General features: G+C 42.2%; 1 protein-coding gene across 2 annotated transcripts; it reads left to right on the forward strand.

The window, feature by feature from the left end:
• Positions 1–47: 47 nt before the first annotated feature.
• NAA50 (N-alpha-acetyltransferase 50, NatE catalytic subunit) lies at positions 48–20,419 on the forward strand. 2 transcript variants are annotated; one of them, XM_072361414.1, is made up of 5 exons: positions 48–298; positions 11,921–12,057; positions 12,485–12,604; positions 14,115–14,181; positions 16,478–20,419. In XM_072361414.1, the coding sequence occupies exons 1-5, from the start codon at positions 291–293 to the stop codon at positions 16,656–16,658; spliced, it is 513 nt and encodes a 170-aa protein (XP_072217515.1). In that variant the 5' UTR covers positions 48–290; the 3' UTR covers positions 16,659–20,419. The 2 variants fall into 2 exon arrangements, with proteins under 2 accessions (XP_072217515.1, XP_072217516.1); XM_072361415.1 differs by having other exon boundaries at positions 157–298; positions 11,924–12,057.
• Positions 20,420–20,982: the final 563 nt, after the last annotated feature.

Consider the following 20,982-nt stretch of genomic DNA (forward strand, 5'->3'; position numbering starts at 1 on the left):
CCCACCGCCTTTCGCGCCCCGACCCCGCCGCGCACGCGCCGGAAGGCGCGGCGCGTGCGCGGAGGGGGCGGGGTGCGCGCGCGCCAACGGCGTGAGGTGAGGGGTCGTGAGGGCGGGCGGCGGTTGAAGGAGGTGGAGGCGGCGGCCCATGTGGAGCGGTCCCGGGAGCAGGAGGCTGAGCCGCTCGTGCTGCCCGGCCCGAGGAGCCGGTGGAGGAAGGGAAGGCCCAAGTCGTGCCGCCGGGCCCTGCGTGCTGCTAGCGGGAACGCTGGGAACGGGCAGGCCGCGCCATGAAGGGGTGAGTATGGGGCCCGGCCGGGCGGTGGGTGCGGGGCCTGCCTAGGCCGCGTCGCTTGGCGGCTTCTTTACCATATGAGGGTACCTTTCCGTGTTCCCGAGGAGATTGGGGAGGCCCTGAGTTATGCGCTGCGCCTTGGTGCTGGTCCGACAGAGTAAAGAGCCCTCGTGGTTCTGCGGGTCTTTTTATTTTATCGTAGTTGACCACGTTTGTTTGGTTGTAGCGTGGGTTGAAGTCTTGAAGCGATGGTTTCTCTGGATGGGTGGAAGGAGTAGCGCTGAGGCCGTCTTTCCTCTTCGGTAGTTCCAGAAGATCGTGCCAGGTGTGGCTGATGGGGGCACCCTGCCTGCTGCCACCGCTAGGGAGCGAGATGTGAGCGCTGAGCTGGGGGCCCTCAGGTTGGGTTCGGGGCCAGGTGACCCGCTTGACCTTGTGTAGGTTGCTTTAAGGCAGTTGTCTCAGCCTCTTAGATTACTCGGTGCTCCTTGGTTCAGGGTCATACGCATTCCACAGAATGCGGGCCTTCCTCCCCCTGCCTCAGTTTCTTCTTGTATGTGAAGGAGGTTTTCCGCAGCTGTTTCTCAAAGCAGTAATAAACCAGTCCTCATGAAACTTGTGTTACGCAAGGCTGAGTATTACTATTCCAGTTTCACAGCTTAAGGCGGGGTGAATGGAAGCTGAAGCACTTAAGCTTTTGCTAAGAAATGGTAAGGGGTTTAGCTTATTAGCAATTGGGGTGAGGTCACACAGGAAGGCTGCACGATAACAGGTACTTAGCCATTTCTTACAGCTTGTAAGCCGCTTCCTGCATTGTGGGGGGCTGACAAGTATCTGTGGGAAAGAGGTTCACTGGTGATTACAATTAAAAATGAATCAATTCATAACTAACGCTAGGTAGGTGCATTAGTAGGTAGGTACATTAGGGTCTTGAACAATCTTCTGGAATGCTGTTGGTGAAATGGGGCACTTAGTGAGGACAGGGTGCTAAATGGCTTGGTCTTTGCTCAGTCCTAATTTGAGGACTGTTTCCTTCCACCCTCTACTGGCCCAAATAAGTGACTGAGCTGTGGTGTTTGGCTGTGCTGCCTGGAGCCCTGTTGGTGGGAGCCTGATGGTCCTGGGATAGATTGCAGCCTGAGCTGCCTGCTCTGCTGCTATGCTCTGTCAAGGGCTGGGCCCCAGCTTTGCTTGTGGGCAAAAATTCTTCCAGGGAGCTTTTCTAACTTCTTTTTATTTAAAAAAAAAAAAATAAATAAAAAGCAAAACCAATACAGCAATGCTTCTTTTGCTTTCAGAGCACCAGGCTTTACTTATATTTCTTTGCTTTGCTTAAAGGTAGCTTTATCACTGATGTGGCTTGAGAATGAATGCCTTCAGGTTTTCTGCTGCCATATTTCTGCTTTTCTGGTATTTCTTCATCTTTTTGAAGAGCATCATGTGCTTGTCTCATCAAAACACAGCACCACACAGCAAATTCTTGTGCTGGATAAAATCTTCATATTGAATCCAGGTGTTCCCTTAAAATTCACAGAGGCAAATGGGATGCCAGAATTAAAACAAAAATCCAGTTTAAATTCAATCAGAGATCGAAAGGACTAGATTAACACATCAGAAGGAAAACATTAAATTACATTGGGTTACTCCAGAACAAAAGCAAATTGTTTGTCAAGCTCCAAAGATCAGAGTGCTTTCAGAAGATAGGTCCCAAAATAGATCTAAAGCTTCAGCTCTGGCATATAGAAAGTATTGCCTTGTTTGAAGGGATTGCTTCTGTCTTCTGTATTTAATTCAGAATTGTGGACCAGTTCTTTGGGACAAACTGACTCCATCTGATTGTCTTCTTTCTGGGAGCATGTGTGTTTGCATAGTAACACGCACACCATGAAACATAGAGAGCATTTTGGGAGCACAAAGAGACGAAACATCAGCTGTAATTGTAAACATTCTACTTTGGCACAGGAGGAATTAAAAAAAGCAACTGGCAGGTTGACTGACATTTTGAAATCTCAGATAGTGAAGTCTGGGTTCTCAGCACGCTGCCTGCAGCCCTCTATGTTAGCTCTCTGAATTCCACGTAACGTGTAATGTGTTAACAACACTTGGATTAGTGTTTCTGTCATCAAAGTATGTTATGTTAGGTGACCTCTTTTACAGAGGACCTCTTAGTTCAGGGAAAGTGATTTAATTTTTTGTAATGTGCTTAAAATTGTGTTGTGTTTTTAATTTGATGGCTTAAATACCAGCTTTTGACTTCGGAATTGCTATCATCTCCCACCTGCTTTTGTGTTGCTTAGCATTATGTTCAATCTTCCCTTGTCTCCTGAATGGTTTTAGTAATTTAGAAACCCATTATGTCCTCCCCGTTCCCTCCCCCCTTTTTTTTCCCCTTAAACATGATCAGAAAAACTAAGGTAATTCCTTGTTCTCTCAGTGAACTTTGTGAATCTCTAGAGGGCTGCTTTTTTTCATTTATTGCATTCATAATTGTTGTTATTGTTAGTTCTGGAATTTGAAAATCTATTTTAGACTGTGTTTGCTTGAGGAAAAATAGCAATGGGAAGGACTCAAGTAGTGTTGTCTGTAGCAAAATGACTCTTTTGTAGAGCTGATGTAAATAATTCCCCCTGTCCTTTATTGCCTTCACAGTGCCAATTCACTTGTTGCTGAGTAGCTTTGAATTTTGGTTACAGATTTTCTGATGGTTTTTTAAGGACACAAAACAGAAAATCTTGCACTGATTCTTGAGCATTTGCTGGTGACAGTCTATGGCGTCTTGAGGCTTTGCAGTACAGGTGTTTTCCTGATCTGTTTTAGTTCAGAAGAAGCCTGTGAGAAGTCCAACTTTTTCCCACTGCTCTTATCTCAAAGTCACATTACCCAGGGGATGCAGTGTGTGTGCTCTATCACGTGCTCTACCCTCTGTGCAAGTGGGAGCATCACACTGCATGCACTGTTTTATGAGCTGTGTTGTGAGCAAGGCTCTGCACCTGTGATCCTGTGCAAGTGTGTTGTTTTGTGCTGTGGACCAGAGACCACTCTGGCCTTGCTGGTGGTATTATGTGGCAGCAAACCTTGGCCACATGATGAAAAATAGCTCAAAGTAGAGAATTTTGTCATGTATGGTACCACTGTCTTAAAAAGTCATGCTTAGTTTTTTTTCTTTATATATACTCTGTATATATATGTATATCAGAAGCCTGCCTCCAAGCTTCTGTGTGTTGCAGTTCAGTACACCTTACAGTCTCTAGGGGTTCCACTCGCTGGCTACAAAACCTCCAGATCAGCCCCATGCAGAAGCAATTGTTGTAATGGAATGGCATGGTGTTGGGTAGCGCTACTTTAGTTGGCTCTGTGTAAATGGCACCACAGCTGGAAAATGTTGAATGTAACAGCGAAGTGCCAGTTCAGCATATTTAAATGCAATGAATAGTTATAGGTAAGGTCTCATACCTCTAACTGCTTCACAGAATTGTGAAGCAAGCCTTTAGTGGCCGTGTAGCTGTATTTGCTTCTCACAAGAATAGGGACTAACTTGGGAAGGAGTGGAGAGAAGAATAGTGTTACAGAGCTTAGGTAGATCTGTTGATTTGTTTGCCTTTACACAGATTAAGATGCATTGTGAGGTAGGAAGGACTGGCAGAAAAGGAAAACCGGGCAAGGACTGTAGCTGTTTTGTGATAGCATCCTACAGCCTAATCTGTGTGGTGCTTAACTATTCAGTTACTTTTTATGGGCTTGCAAGTTTGAAACATGCCAGCTTGGGTGATACTTCTGTGGAAAAATGTAGTATCTTTAGTTAATCACCACATGCCATGGGTTCTGCTGCTGTCTCCTGAAGACAAGAGAAATTATGCATCTTCCTTTTCCACTAAAATGGCAAATAATGGGCAATGGTTGAGCCAGATAAATACTTTTATACAAGTGGGAATGATTCAGAACTTGAAAAGCCTGCCCATTTGGCAAATAGTAGAATTGTGCAGACCAATAATCTGAGACGAGAAGGCACTAGACCCTTTTTTTTCCTGGAAGAGGAGGAGGGAAGGACAAGAGAAGTCAGATGGCTTTACTTGTGTGAGAACTGATGTGGAAGCGTGTTGGTCCCTTGCATCCCTTCTTCTCTAGGTAGGGCAGGCAATTTCAGGATTCCTTTCTGTTCCCTGTTAAAAGAGGGTGAGGGATAAAGTGACCCATGTGTTCTTCCTGGGAGCTTTAGAAGTGCAGAAGTTTTCCAGGAGGGAGACTTGAGGTGGGGATGATAAGAGAAGTCTGTAAAGACGGCTTGCTCGTTGTTTGAAGACTCCTGTACTTGAAGACCTGAGAATGGAGGAGCACGGCATTGAAATGGGGTAACTGTGTCTTTGTATCAAAGAAAGTGTTATTCAATTAATTCATTTAAGAAGGGAAATGAAATGAGGCTTTATAGAAAATAGAAACAAACCCACTTTCATAATGCTGTCACTAGGGCACTAAAACAGAGGTATTTCAGTTTTCCTGAGGGTGGAGTTACTGTGTTAGGGAAGAGAATGAGAGCAGCAGAAGAGTGCCATGCAGCACAGTTAGTTCTCAATGTATGAAATGCTTCCTGAGCTCACATAACCTCCTTCTTCCCATTATTTCATGGACTTTGTTTCATTTTTGGTTCTTAGCAGGTTTCAGTCTTGATTCCTGAAAACCCTTCCCATTTCCACCATCTTAGCATTGTACTACATTCTCAACTATATGGGGGAGACCTAGGGCAACAACTTAGGGCAATCTTCTCTACATGGTGCTTGGAGTTTCTGCCAGTAAAGATTATGAGTTATGCTGAAATTCGCAGTTAAAGAATCCTTGTTTGTTTTTAATAAGTAGCCCTTTAGCACAAACTTTTCAGTTGAGAACAACTCATTCTTGGAAACTAGGAAAGGGAGAGGGGGGCAGCTTTCTATGCTTTGTTAGTTAGGAGCTTGCAGTGATTGTTGCCTAGAAGGTACTGAAGGTAAGCACATAAAATAGATAGCATGTTCTTGTAATTTATTCATGTAATACATAATTTGAACATCTTATAAGTAAACCTGGGATTAAAATGTTAAGTACGGGTGCTTGCTCTGTTTTCTTTACTAACCAAATGAACACAAGCATTTTTGAGGAAAGTTGTTTCCATGGCATATATAAGTAGTTTGTATCAGACAGGTAAATGCCTGTCTCCTGCAAGTCAGTTCTATATGGAGAGGTTAACTATTATATGTACAAGAAATGTCTTTCAGCCATTCAGATTTGTGTAAATAAGGCACTCGGTGAACCCAGGATCACTTCTGATTTGAATTTGAAGGTAAACCTCTGCTGTTACCTGAAGATCATTAAGTACTTTATGAATGTTAATTAGTGAAGATTTGTAATTTCCTAGGAGGCAAATAAGGATTGTAATTTTCATATTCAGGAACACTGAGGGTATGGAAGGGGGCTGTAATTTGTAAGCATTCCAGGAGTTTTGGTTGTGGAGCCACAAAAAATTTGGAGTTATTTCAAACTGTTGAAGTATTCCTGCTTTGACTGGAATTGTGGCTCTAAATCTGAATGTGCTCGTGAGCTCACCTGGCTAATAAGGAGAAGTGGTTAGACTAACAGTGGGGAGTTAGGATTTCTGGCAGCTCTTTATCTGCTATATGATCGCAGACAAGTTGTTTCCTCTTTCGCTGTACGTGGGACAGGCAAATGTAATACAATTGGCCTTTAGCTCATGAAATGCTTTGAAAAAGCAGCATTGTGAGCTACTCAGTGATGTTACGTATGGCTGCTTTTCTCTTCTAGACCAGCAATAACTTATTTCTGTTAGTTTTGAGTTCAGATTTGTCAGCTGCATGTGGTGATTTCTGTTCATTGTATCCAACTACAAAATGATGTCTCAATTTTCTCAAGAAAGCTTATTTTTTTTGACACTTTTTGAAATGATCTCACTGTCTTCCTCTTGCACTTGCATAACCAAGCAGCTGAGACTCTTCACGATAGCACTGCTGCTGTAACTTTAGGGTTGTTATTTGTGTGGTCGTTTGGTATGCTGTATGATGGTCCAGTCTTCTAGGTTGAAGAACAAATTGTCCAGATATAATGAAGATGCCTGGACTGTAATGTACCATGTACTTTCTGTTGTAAAGGAGAGGGGGCTGCTATTGTCTGAACTATGTTTTGTGGAATTAGATTGGGTGCCAGCAAAACCTCTTTGCATCTAGATCCCTTTGAACTGTGCATCTTGGGAGAAGTCTTCTGTTAATTCTGTTTCTGAAACTACCTGGATTTTTTTGAGCACATCACTGTGCTTTTCTATAATCCAGCACAGCTGGGGATAACTTGCAGCAGGATATCAGGTGTTGTGTGTGTACGTGCTCAGCAATAAGTCAGAGTAAAGAAGGCTGGGGCTCAGCAACATATTAGACTTGCACTCATCCTTCTGACTTTTTTGACCATTAAAGCAGAGCAGATTTATAGCCGGCAGATCTTCTAGATAATTGGAAACATGCCAGTCTGCCCACAAGACCTAGACTATCTTGTGTGCCTAGCAGGACAGCTCATCTTTTTAAAAAATAATAACTTATATTAAGAAAAAAATCTAGAGAGGCTCTTTTGGCTTTGGAGCTGAATCTAAGTAAAGCCACACCCTTCAGGTCTATAGCTTTCCTAGCTCTGGTTTGGTTTTATTTTATGGGAGTGGATTATCCTGTCTAGACTCCTTCTTTGACTTGGAAGCCAAAATAGAAGCAATAAAGCAAGCTGGCTGCGTAATGGGGTGACAGACCTTCTCTGAAGTCCTTTCATTTGTTCAGGCAGTCTTCTTCCCCCTGCTCCCTCTCCTACCTCTTCCACTGTACCTCAGTACATTTTGCAAGTTGCAGATACAGTTCAGCTAAATTTAGAGCACCAGATGCTTTAAATAAGCCTGGGCCCAGCTATCGGTTACAAAGAGATCTGTTTCAGTCAGGCACATCCCTCTGGGGAGGGACTCATGCTGCTTAAAGTCAAATGAGGCTGAGATTCTTACAGCATTAAGAAATTTGGAATTTCCCCTTTTTTCTCTCTGTCTGCTCTAAACTGGTGTACAATGCTGGCTGTTCGTGTGACGGAATTAGTTTTACTGCTGAACTCTAACTCTGGAACTCAGCTTCTTATGAGCTTCTTTATAGCAGCTCTGCTTTAGTATGTATCAAAAAGCAAAGTACAGCCTTAACAGCAAAAGCAAATGCTGTTCTCTCACGTAACTCCAGTTACTCCCACCAGTCTGAATTTAAGCCATTACAGGAAAAGTAACTCAACTGTTATTGTAGCTCTGTTGGTAGGCTGCAGGTGGAGGAATGCAGTTGCAACATAATTAATAGGATTGCATTTGTTCCTGTGGAAGGTGTGTACTTTTTGTGTTTCCTGCAAGTGCTTAAAGGACTTCAGGGCAGTGCCTGCAAGAGCCAGAGTATTAATGTTGATGTTCTGGGCATGCATCCAGTTTCAGTAACTTCTCCATGGCACCTCTGTAAATTCCCATTTCCATCAGGATTTTGTGAATCACACTTCACTCAGCTCTGAGCAGCATTGCTGTGCGCCTTGTGGACCAGAAACCACCTCTGAGTGTGGTTTTTCTCAGTAACTGAGTCATATTATGTTGCTGAAATGGAGATGTAGTCCTAGGTTATGTCAGGAAAATGATTCCAGTAGAGATGATAAAAAGCTGTTGCTGTTGTGCAGGGTTTAGAGTGCTGTAAGCAGCTTTGGTCAATTGTGTTTAAGGAAAATTAATGTGAAGGAGTGCAAAGAAGAGCTAGTGTGACAGCAGCAGGAATTAAGAGCCAGTGTTAAAGAAGGAGGCTGGGATCTTTAGATAGAGTGAAAGCTGAATGGCATGGTAGCTCTCTAAAGATATAGGCTGTGGGTAAGGAGTATGGCTCTCATCAACTACTGAAAGGGCACATGGTTAGAACTTGAATTAATTTGGGTGGAAATCAAAAGAATGCATAACTATGAGAACAGTGATGGCTTGGCAGCCTTGCAGTGATGCTGTCTGAGTGGCTCCAGTTGACTGGTACTCCATCTAGGTAAGGCACTGCGTGTAATAAGAGGCCTGATATGATGAGCCAGGAGTCCCTGGTTCCTCCATATGAAGGAGGAACTTCATATGTTCCTCCTTTTGGTCACAACAACCTCAGGCAACCATATAGGCTTGGGGAAGAGTGGCTGGAAAGCTGCCTGACAGAAAGGGACGTTATACTGATGGACGGTTGGCTGAATATGAGCCAGCAGTGTGCCCAGGTGGCCAAGAAGGCTAGTGGCATCCTGGCTTGTATCAGGAACAGTGTGGTGAGCAGACCTAGGGAAGGAATCCTGCCCCTCAGCACTGGTAAGGCCTCACCTTAAGTGCTGCGTTCAGTGTTGGGCACCTCAGTACAGAAAGGACACTGAGGTGCTGGAGCAGGTCCAAAAAAGGTCAACAAGGCTTGTGAAGGGCTTGGAGAATCTGCCCTATGAGGAGCAACTGAAGGAACTGGGGCTGTTTAGTCTGGGGATGAGGAGGCTGAGGGGAGACCTTCTTGCTCTCTTCCAATACCTGAAAGGTGCTTACAGCGAGAGTGGGGTTGATCTCTTCTCACTAGTGACAGGACTGGGGGAAATGACCTCAAGTTGCACCAGGGTGAGTTTAGGTTGGATATCAGGAAACACTTCTTTACTGAAAGAATTGTTAAGCACTGGAATAGGCTCCCCAGGGAGGTGGTTGAGTCACCATCCCTGAATGTATGTAGAAACCATTTGGATGAGGTGCTCAGAGATGTGGTTTAGTGGAAGGTTGTTAGAGTTAGGGTAGTAGGGTTAGATTGTGGTTGGACTCAATGATCTTTAAGGTCTTTTCCAACCGGAGCGATTCTGTGGTTAATTTCTGTGGAAAATGAATTACTTGTGTTGGGTGACTTGGGAAGCTGCATCTCTGTTGTACCCGAAACTTTGATCCCTACAATGAATACAATTGACTGCTACCTCCAAGGGATGCTATTTGGAATGCCAGTAGTAACTGTGTATCTTCTGAAGAACGTGAATGGAATAATGGAATAAAATCTGTTAAGGAATGACATCTGAGTGCTTCAGGTGTTCTTATATGCTAATTTGAGTTTGTGATTTAATTTTTGTCTTTGCTGCACTGAAGATTAGGTATTTCTGTTACAGCCTCTGCTGAGCCGGAATACGCAGCTGGTCCTACGGGACCTCAGCTGATACAGTAAATATATGTTATTGTTTTAGCTAAGAAGTAACTAGTAATTCTGTCTACTTGTAACTAGCTTTTAAATAAATAAATAAAGTAACTGCCTTTACTCCAGGGGAAAGGAAGGGATGACCATCTGGTGTACTTCCTTCTAGGCACTTTGTCTTGGATATTTTGTGGCTGGGGTGGTTTTAAGCCCTTATGTTTGAAGTGCGCACTGTGAGGTTGAGTGTGAAGTGAATACCGAATGATCCCTGTGCTTCTCTTGTATGCTTCTTCCAGAAGCAGTTTAACATGGAGTAAGCTGGCACTTCTGCTCAAGAAGCAGTTCTGCCTCTGGCAGCTTTTTTTCTCCCCCTCTTTGTTGACAGAAGATTTTGTGTGGTAAACCCAATCAAGGGACCAATGTGGGTTAAAACTAAACTTTTTTTTTTTTTTTTTTTTTTTTTTTTTTTTTTTTTTTTTGGCAAAGTTGTAATTGAGGTTGGTTTATCACTTTTGTGCCAGCAGGAGCATGGAAATGAGTGGCTCAGGGTTAAGTGTGCTTCTTCCAGCAGTAGTGCCAGCTTTACCTTGTTTCTACTGGAGGCTCTAGTGGCACTTTTGCTGTGCTGTATTCAGGCAAAGTGAACTCCCATGGTGTATGTCTCCCTTCCTGTGGGCTCATTTAGTTTGCCTCAAATGCTTGAGTGCAATAGATGTGGTGCTGATTTAATCAGCTAGTGCTGTACATTAAAGTAAGTTATGGTTTGAATATGTATTCAAACAGGCAAACTTAGGAAACATAAAATCAATTTGCAGTAGTGGTTCTTAAATTTCTTTCATACTGTCCTCCAGGGTATCCCTGCTGTAATTCTCACCCTAGGAAGAAACAGCTAGTAGCAGAGCACAGGAGATGGGCAGAAGGAGATGTAGGAGACAGCTATTAATGTAGCAAGTGGTGGTGAGAGCTGGGGAGCCCAGGGGCTCAGACAAATTAGTCAGCAGTACCTTTCAGCTGTGCACTACTTGGAACAGTTTCTCTCAGCAGGTCCTGTTGCCTGAGAGGTGGTGTCTTGGTTCAGTAGCTATATATAGCTTTATGTGCTCTGCTTCTCTGTTTTTCCTGTCTGGAACCTGCCTGATGAAGGCCAGTCTTCTGGCCGTGTCTCCTCAACCATACCTTCTGTATTTATTGGAAGTGTGCAGTTCACTGTCTTCTAATGCCTTACTTTTCACTTCATCAAAGCCTAAAATATTAGAAAGCATGTAATCCCTGATAATAGTCTGGGGATTTTTGTTAGAGCAACTTCTCCTTTACACATTAACAAGTTGGCCATAAGCTCGTCATAAAGGTTCAGGCTAGCATTACTGATCTACTGAGGCTGAAACCTACTGATTAAAAATAAAAAGGTATCACCAAGGTTAGAATACTGTTAAATAATTTTGGACAAGAGGTCTAAGCTGTCAGGGGAGAAAGTGAGAGGATTTTCTCTTTCTTTATTGACCTTCTCTTTTGCAGCTAATCTGATCTAACTGGGCAGATGAGGCCTGCTCCCTTTGGTTTCTACTTGATGCAGAAAAAGAAGTCTTCTAGTGCTACTGAGGTGCTTTACTCAGTTTGTCTGGGAACCCAATGCACTGTGGTCTTATTCCTGCTCCTTGTGAGAGAAAGTAGCAATGCTGCTGACTGGGATGAGGAAATGACTTGTTGCCATTTGTGTGCCTAAAGAAGGCCAGCTGTGCTAGGTTGAACAGCTGCACTAAGCTGATCCTAGAACAAGCATTAGTTACCTCACTGTCTAATAACTATCCTTTAATAGCATGCTTGTTTACAGTGCAGTACTACTGTGGTGTGTACAGGTCCTCTGTTACTAGCTCGGTAGTAGTTTAGTGCAGTACTGGTGTTTCAAACTAGTGTTTCTGCTCTCAGTCAACAGGAAGAATGACTTCAATGATGATCATAATTGATGCACATATCACCCTGGCAGGGGCACTCTTGCATATTAATAGGCTTAACATGGGTTTTCTGCTGCACACATTATTATTGTGTTGTGGACATAGATGTATGGCAACATGGCACTCATGTCTAAGTCTAAACTTCATTCATTCCTTAATTCTGCCACCTGTCAGTACAAAGTGCATTTTCTTGGTCTCTTGTAGCCTCTTCAATCACTTCATAAAGCAGCACATTTAATATGTATGTCAGTGTATAAGTGTGGCCTCAAACTTCTGTCTATATAGCACTGATTTATATTGTATTTTTGCAGTTAAAGCAGACACTGATGACAGTTAATTTTGTGGGTTGAATGCTGCAGTTCAAATATGTATTGAACTGATCATTGTGTTCTCTAAATATAAAGTAACTAATTTTTGGTGTCCATAGAAATTTTGGAGTGTGTCAATGTTAAGCATATTTTGATTTGTTCCAGTAGCCGGATCGAGCTGGGAGACGTGACACCCCACAACATTAAACAGCTGAAGAGGCTAAACCAAGTCATCTTTCCTGTCAGCTACAACGACAAGTTCTACAAGGACGTACTGGAGGTTGGCGAACTAGCCAAATTAGGTACATATGTTCTTGCCAGCAATCGTGGGCTGTGATGTGCCATCCTTAATGCTTTTGAGGTGCAGATTCTTCTATTTTGTTGCTTAATGTAATGACAAATAAGCTGCTGTCTTAACATCAAAGGGTTTATGTTATAAATAGCTTGCATTTTACTATAGAGAGGTATGTTTTCTGTTACAGCAGAAAACTTCATAGATGTGTGCTACCAACTTACCTCCTAAGGTCATTTGAGTATTACAGTTAAGAATAAGTAACATATACTGTGTTAGAGAACCCTGGTAATTTGCTTTGGTGTTAGTCCCAATGTATGATTTTATCTGGGTCAGGGAGTTAACAGCCGGGAAGGGATTTGCAGTGTTTAAACAAAGGAGTTGCATGTGTAGTTTGAGATGTATGACTGATAACTCTTTGCTTCACTCCCTGACAGCCTACTTCAATGATATTGCAGTGGGAGCAGTGTGCTGTAGGGTGGATCACTCCCAGAACCAAAAGAGGCTGTATATCATGACACTTGGATGCCTGGCACCCTACCGACGGCTAGGAATAGGTGAGGAGGTGGTTCTTTTGTGTCTTGAGTCATCAAACAAACAAGAACGTCTGGCCAGCCTTTTAAATTGCCTTGTAGAGTTTTTGCTACTTTAACCAAGATAGCTCAAGGTGTACTTTTAGAGCAGTAATTGCTTTGGGGAAAGAGTGACTTATAAAATGCTCTTGCTGTCCCATCTTTCAGAATATATTTATTTTTAGAACTTTATTGTTCAGGATTTCAAATTCTTTTAGTCACATTGTTTTATTTCTGTGATGTAAACACTCACCTTCTGTAGATACAAAATTGAAGCAGAGAGAATATTCTAAAATAGTTTGTCTGAAGTATGGAGCCTGCATTCAGTTCATGTGGGATAGTTCACTTGGAAGAGAGCACCTGTGTGCTCTCTTCAAGGCTAACAAGAAGTTAAAGCATGTTGATGAGGGCTTTGTCCAAATGTCTCTTAATGCTGACAGGCATGGCTAATGAGCCACCTCTCTAGGAAGCCTGTTCCAGTGTTTTAACACCCTCAAGGTAAAGAAATGTTTCCTAATATCCAGCCTGAACGCACCACCCCCACTACCCTGTGCAGTCTTGTGCCTGTCTTGTCCTGCCATCAGTTCTCAGTAGCATGGCTGGGCATCTTATTCTGTTTCCCTACCTCAGGGAGTTACAGAGAGGAGTGAGTTTGCCTCTCGGCCTCTTCTTACTTCCAATGTTTTACTTTCAAGGACTTAAATATCCTTTTTATGTTGTGGAGCCCAGAAATGCATCTGTGTTACTTCTTCATTTTTGTAAATTGTATGTCTTTAATTTCTAATTGTTACTGCTCAGGGGTAGTACTCCTTTACTATCCATACAGCAATGAGTTATTCTCTCTGTTGCAGATCTGTGGGGCAAGTTAATCAAAAGCTCATGGCATTTGCTATTTGCTTTGGAAAGATAACTTAAAATATTTTTTAATAGGTTTTTGTCATTTAAAAATTACAACTAGTCTATACCGTGCTTTGACCATATTTTAACTACGTTATAGATCTAGAGTTCAGTATTTTGATAAGGTTATTTATAAATATGCTTCTGAGCAGTTCTCCAAAGGAACAATGAAATTGTGAGCTGAGTTTTGTGTGCAGAAGGATGAAGTACTCATATGCTGTATATTATTGCCTGTTCTAGTGGCTTTTCCCCAAATGCAGCAGTAGAGGAAAAATCACAGGCTATTGGAGATCCTTCTGTGAGAGGTTTTGCAAACAAAACTGTTTTAAGTATCTTTTCTTAATAATGATAAGGGTATCTTGTTCACAGTGAAAATTTTTGGAGCACATATTTCTTACTGGCTGAGCTTCAATGCTCACAGATGACATCTTTGTATTGATTTATATTTTATGATTTTTAGAACTTTGTGCCAATGTCATCAGCACGTGGTCTGTCATTTTATCCTACTTTGGTTAACTGCTCATGAAAGTGGTTGGCAAACTAAGTACAGGATTGATTGTGTGCTTCTGATTTTAAGTTTTTCTTTAACTTCTGACAGGAACTAAAATGCTGAATCATGTCTTAAACATCTGTGAGAAAGATGGCACTTTTGACAACATCTATCTGTAAGTAAGAGTTACACCCATACTTTTATGGAGAGTGAGAGATGTACATGGGATCAAACGGAGGGAAATCCAGAAGTGTTCTGTAGTCTCTAAGTTGGATTATGAGACAACTTTCCTCATAAATATCTAGCAAAAAACATCAGAAGGAAGGATGTGTTGTCTTCTGGGTTTGTTGTGTGATACAAAGAAAACCTAAAGCTTGCTTGCTTAATTTTAAAATTGTTTTAAAGTGGTGATCTATAGCAGAATTGCATTGCATTGTTTGAAGTAAAAGGTGGAATTTATTTATTTATTTATTATTACTATCCAGCATTGTCCCCTAATAGAAAACACTGCAAGACCTGCACACAGCTTGAAGTTATTTGCTGTCTGTTGTCACTTACGACACTAACGTGTATATTAGAACATCACCCCAGAGGTGCTTAACAGTTGATCTGTATATGCATTCAGTAGCAAGGCCTGACTGCTTACTCCAGTTCTCGCAGTGTGCCAGGTCACCTGTTTGTGCAGCAGCACAGTAAACTAGGTCAGTTATTTGACACAGCTGGGGAAAACTTCTCTTAATGTTTTGTTTCTAGGGTTGGTTGGTTTTGTCTGTTTCCAAAATATCAGCAACGTCTGTGTAAGGACTTGGCATGATACTGACATGTGAACAAGCAGTGGGGTAGAGGACAGGGGTACTTGAAAGGGTTGTCTTAATAGTTCCCTACAGAACAGTTTTGGCCAAAATCACTTCAGAGCCAGCTCCCTCCTTGGCCACAACTTCCTGGCTATACTGGCACAATCACAGGGTGCTATGAGGATAGTCCTACAGCATCTGTGGGTTGTTTTCACTTAGGAGGCATTTCCACAGCAGCCTGAACTCTTGCCAGGACTTTTGGAGATGTGTAGTGAAGAGTGTTTTGGACACTGGTATAACTGACAATTGAATAACTCTCTCTGCCAAGAAAGTGTAAATTCTTCCAAATCCACTACTACTGTATCTTTGTGCCTGCTCTGTAAGAGCAGCAGGTATTTTAAAGAGGAGTTTGGTTAAAGCTGCTTTTGGTTTGTATTCCTGCTCTCATCTCTCAGAGGAAATAGTAATGAATCGTCTCTTAGATGCCTTCTAACATGCACAGACTTCCTTTTTATTGCTTTGGGGTTGTTTTGCATATGGCTGTCTGCACTGTTTGCTGGTTTTAGTGCAATAAAACAAAACCTTTGTAATCCTTGTAGCTTAGTGGAGTAGGATTCTGAGAATAGTAAATAGGTCTCACAGTCGGGCTTGACCATTGGTTTTATTGCTCTGTTGCTTGTGCAGCTCTGTTGCTTGTGCACAAGCAGAACGTGCAGCTTTGTCCCCTAGTTTGATATCATTGTCTAAAGTTGTTATTATTTTGAAGTTCTCATTTACATATTTGGTGTTCATTGGGTTTAGCACATTTTTTTGTATTGCTCTGCTATAGCTTCTGGAGTTGCTTTATGTTTATGGTTGTGCAGCCTGGTGTTTGACAAAGTGATTCATGAGTTTGTGCAGTGCCCACTGGATTTTGGAAGCACTTAATGAATGCCTTTTGCTGAGCCAGACTGGGTTTTTTTAATCTAACTTTTGCAAATAAATGCACTGGCTGCTTAGGATGAAGAACTAAAGGCCTTCAAATTGTAGGAATACACTGGAGCAAGATCTGTAAAACTTGGGGGGTGAAAGAGAAAGGACTATTGTAAGTCTGCAGGACTACTTTACGCTGCCTTAGCTTTCTGTGAGGAGAGGAGGGTGGTTAGCAACGAGTAAAGAGTTAAAATCCTATTCTGTGTCGCATCAATGTCATCATCAGTTTTGTATTAGAGCTGTCTGAGTGACGAACCCTGCACATTGCTTTGGGTCATCTAAGAAGTGTTTCTGAAGGAAGTGTAAAAACAGTTAAACTTTCACTTTAGAGCCTTAAATGATATATAACTTCGTTATATATTTCCAAAAAATATCCATCACTTCAAAATGAAGAGAAGTTGAAATTACTGAGCTATCGATATTTAACACTCGGCTATTTGTATTCCTTAGAATAGTTTTCCTGAAGGGAAGTATTTGCCATTTCTCACATTTGTCACAGATTATCCAGGAACTGTGTTATCTCAGGATAACCTGTGGGAAGGCCAAAACTGCGAGTCTTGGACTACAGTCATTCCTCTCTGGATAGATAGTTCCTTTCATTATCTTGCTTGTGTTCTTTATTATCCTTTATTCACAGCACAAATGCACAACTTTATACCGTGGAGTGTTCTGAAACCTGTCTCTTTATCCTTGTTTCTGTACTAGACATGTCCAGATCAGCAATGAGTCAGCAATCGACTTCTACAGGAAGTTTGGCTTTGAGATCATTGAGACGAAGAAGAACTACTACAAGAGGATAGAGCCCGCAGATGCTCACGTGCTGCAGAAAAACCTCAAAGCCCCTTGTCTTGGCCAGAATGCAGATGTGCAAAAGACCGACAACTGAACAAAACAAAACCCCAATGAACATTTTCTTGCACTTGCTTGTCGCCAAATAAGGAAAGAGAGGCCTATTTTTTTTTTTTTAAATTACACACCTTCATCGTCATCCTCTTTTTTTTTTTTTCATTTTTATTTTTTAATCTTGACCTCTCTCCAACAAAATGTAATGCTTCTTCCAAGGATTGTCAGATCATTTTTGGGGTTGTTTTTTTGTTTTTTTGTTTTTTTTAATGGTCTTTTTCTTTTGTTCTGATTGAAGTGGGAAGAGGTGTGCAGATCTCTTTAGTTTGAGGTGTGGAGGGCTTGAGCAGGTTGTCCTGATGACAGGTTTCCTTCAGAAAATTCTCTTGGTAAGCAGAATGTAAATCTGAGGGGGGAGGAAAGGAAAAGCAATATCTTGTTCTTTGACTTCTGTATTATCTTATTTTTTTTATAACCTACAGGGTACTTTTACTCCCCCAACCTTTGAATGTTATTTCAGTACTTCCCACTCTTCTTCCCAATTCCCCCCCCCCCACCTTAAGAAAGTATGTAGTTCTTCCCAATATTTTTGAGTATGGCTTTTTCCTCCATCATTTGCTGAGAAGGGCAGGCTACTTTACCATACCTTTTCACTCTGCCTAGGCTGATATTTTTGAATGTTGTTTTTTTTTTTTTTCTTTAAAAAAAAAAAAATCTCACCCAAGCTGGTGCTACATTTCTTAACTGACTGAGAGGAGGGTTCAGAGTGGACTTTGTTTTTCCTTATCTCCATTTATCAAAATCTCAGCAGATGACTGACAGTGAGAGCTAGAGCTAATGTTGGTATGAGTAAACGTATATTTAAAACAAAAAATCTTGAGGCAAAATCCTTGCTTTAAAAATGGGTAAGATGCTGTAGGGCTCGCTGAGACTTTTATCTGTGCTGTTGGAATGGGAAAAGTGATTGTGACCACCTTACCCATTGTTGATCATGTAAGGCAAACGCCTGTCTCCAGATAAATTTGCTACAGGTGAAAAACCTGTGGTGACGAATCTGAGATGAGTCAAGGGTTGAAGAAACCAGGCAGCAAGGCTGAGAAGGCAAACAAGAAACTGACCCCAGACACATTGCTTTGCAGGAGTGTCCTGGATTTTCTTGGGATTTGCTTGGCTTGCTGTGTTTATGTGCTTCTTCAGAAAGAGGTGGTTAAAAACAGTATGTTTTGCTCTTTTGAAGATTCTTTTCCCTTCAGCCATAATAATGCAGTTCTCCTCTCTTGAGAGGGTATTTGTGGAGCACTGGGGAAAGCAGTGTATAGTAGACCAGTTTATGGGTTTGGAAAATAGGCTGAGTGGCTTCTTCCTGGTACTCTAACCTCAGAAAAGCTACAGCAAACTGAGCTCTGCTTTGCATCCTTTAGTGCTTTCTTTGCATGAATCAGTGCTCCTTTCTATGCACTGTTGCCAGCAATTCTGTGTATGCCAATACAGATACCAGCTTAAGCTTGGATTTTTCTCCAGGCATCTGGGAAAGTGCACTGAGCTGTGACAACACCACCCTGGCCCATCTCCCAAGTAGTTATTGAGCTACATTCTTTTCCTGTTTGTTTTATTTTCAAGTTTGAACCTGCATCTTGAATTCATCTGCTTTGAAAGCCTCCCAACCTATAGTGCGCATTGCAGCGTACATCTTGTTAGCAGGTGCTGTCCAGTTGTTTGAAGGTGAGTTGGGAACCAAGGATTTCGAGATGAGAGTTGTGAAGACGCAAGGGATGGTACTCCCCATTGCACACTATATGGTCCATTATTACCTGGAGGGGTGACTATACAAGCTGCTCCAGAATTACTGCTACTTTCCCGGAGGTGTGTAGTGTTACTGGAATGCATCTTGACAGACCTATGCTGGAAAATAGCTACTCTGTTTGCTAGGTTTGCACTAATTGAGTCTTGGTGGTGGGCAGGTCTCTAACAACAAAAGCCCCTCTGCATGGCCTGAGCACCTGTGTTTGCAACACTTGGTAGCAGACTCTGGCTGGGAAGGAAAGTTTCTTTGTCCAGAAGCAACCTAGTTTTGACAAAAGCTTATTTTTAGTACTGCCAGGACCTGCTTGCACTGGTTATGTTGGCAGTTCTAGTATCTGTCTTGAGGGGGGAATGTATAGAAGCACAATTAGCTTGTCATATGCCAACATAGTTTCCCTGGCCATCTGTAGACCAAACCAAGCGAAGTATGTGGTGGGAGAGAGATAGTATTGTACTTGAGGATGTTCATGCAGCACAGCTGTAACTTAGACCATAGCTGCCTCTGGTGCCAAGCAAAGTGCTCTTCATTCTTCTAGAACTAAGTGGTAAGTGTTTGGGTTGGGTAGATGGGTGTGGGGATATGAATTCTTAGGATTTGCTGTTGTCGTAGGCTTCCACAAATCAGTGTGTTTTGCAGACAGTTTTTCTTCAGGTTTAAAAGTACAAGTCTGATGTCTGAACTTACTTGGAGTAACCTTTGTTTCTGTCTCTCTTTGCTTTGGGCTGCCATCATTCTATGAATGTATCCCTGAAAACAATTCTTAGAGCTCCTATTCCACAGCGAACCTGCCTCATTGTAACTTCTGATTAAGTGTGTTGTAAGAGGTGGAAGTGAAAGTGACCATGCATGTAAGACTCCTTTTCCCAGGCTATTAATCCTGGAAAACGGTTGTTGAATACGAAGTTTAATCTCAGTCTCTTAGAAAGCTGTGTTCCCTGTACATGGATGAGGGAGGAGAGCGCGGATCAGTAGTTCTGAACACCAAACAGTTGTATTTGTATATTGGCCAAGTTGGCCGTAGTAAGAGAATGCTGCATCTTTGTACTGTTATCCAGAGTCACTGAAACTCTGAAGCGTGAGCTTACTGCAGAGAATGTCAGTTACTTCATATTTTGCTGCAGCAGGATCGCTTTTTAACTTGAAAATAACTGCTTGTGAACAAGTAAACTTCCTTCTGAAGTTGGGTGAGAGTTTCAGTGGAGAAAAGAAAAAAACACGCCAGCACTTCTGGATGAGGATCTAGCAAGGAAAAGGTATATGCAACTAGCAGCTTTAGAGAGTTAATTGTGTGTTACGCATATTATTCTTGAATCTCTGCAACTGGTTTTGTCATACGTGGATTGAAGCATGATATCTACAGAGAGACTCCTACTAGAGGACGCCATGGTACAGGGGAAAAAGATTCATCCAGGAGAGATGTCCCTCTTTTTTGGGAGGGGGAGGGGAGAGAATTTATTTTGTGTATGCAGAAACTGGCCGAGTTTACATGATGCAGCTAATGGTTAAACTTGCCAACTAAATATGACTTACTGTTACAATTGAAACAAACTTCTGTGATATTTTGTTACTTCTTGATGGTGCCCTGTGATGTCTAGTAAAAAAAAAAATCCATCTCCTAAACATCCGTTGTTCCGTTCTCCCCCATGTTGTAATCCAGGGTCAGCTGCTATGCATAAAGTCTGTGTTTCTGTAACGTGTTTGCTGACTTGGATGTTTCTTTTGAATCTGCAACTGCTTTCTGATTAATCTGGCTAAAGACCACCCCTGGTCTCTTGAGTTGGAACTGAGTTAGAGGTATGCCGTTTGCGGTTTACAATTGCATTCTCAGCGTTACAAATTAAGTTGCAGGGGGAGCAAATTCTTTACCAATGAGTTGGTCCGTTATTAATCTCTATCATTGCCCTCGTACATCAGAAGCATGTTTTTGTTTTGTTTTGTTTTTTTCTCGGACTCTTTAGAAATACTGTTCAGAATAAACGTGCACTATTTGAGTTATGTCACTTACGACTTGTCACGCGCATTTCTTGCAGCCCAGCTGTTTCCTTCTGAAATCAGATACAGAATACTCCACGAAGACAAACAGTGAGCATTCCAAACAGGAGCTGAGAGTGGGGCTGCTATATGATGAATGCCACCTGTGTCTGATGGCAGAGGAAAGCGGGGGTGGGTTGGCTGTGTTCCCTGTAATCATGAGCCTTTCTGTGCCAGCTATTTCAGCACAGTCTTGAAGATCAGGCATGAGGAACTCGGTGCTTTATAGTTTAATTACAAACGATAAGTAAATTAATCTACTATTTGTATTTTACATCCAATTTAAAGAATCGGGTTGTATGGGCTAAATACATAGTGCTGAAGTGAGTGGCCAGCTGTCTCCATGTTAGGCAAGCTAGGGTTTGTACCTGCTTTGTAGTACAGTGTGAGGTGACTGTTAATCATATCAGTAGCTTCAGTCTGTGCACTCGTTAGGATACCGTGCAAAAGTGAAGCTCAGTGGACTTGGCTGTGCTGGGCTGCTGCTAGCAGCTGCCTTCCCTGACCTCTGCTGGAGAGCCTGGGAGGCACA

This window comes from Excalfactoria chinensis, chromosome 1 (genome assembly GCF_039878825.1).
Source record: "Excalfactoria chinensis isolate bCotChi1 chromosome 1, bCotChi1.hap2, whole genome shotgun sequence".
Classification (NCBI taxonomy): Eukaryota; Metazoa; Chordata; class Aves; order Galliformes; family Phasianidae; genus Excalfactoria; species Excalfactoria chinensis.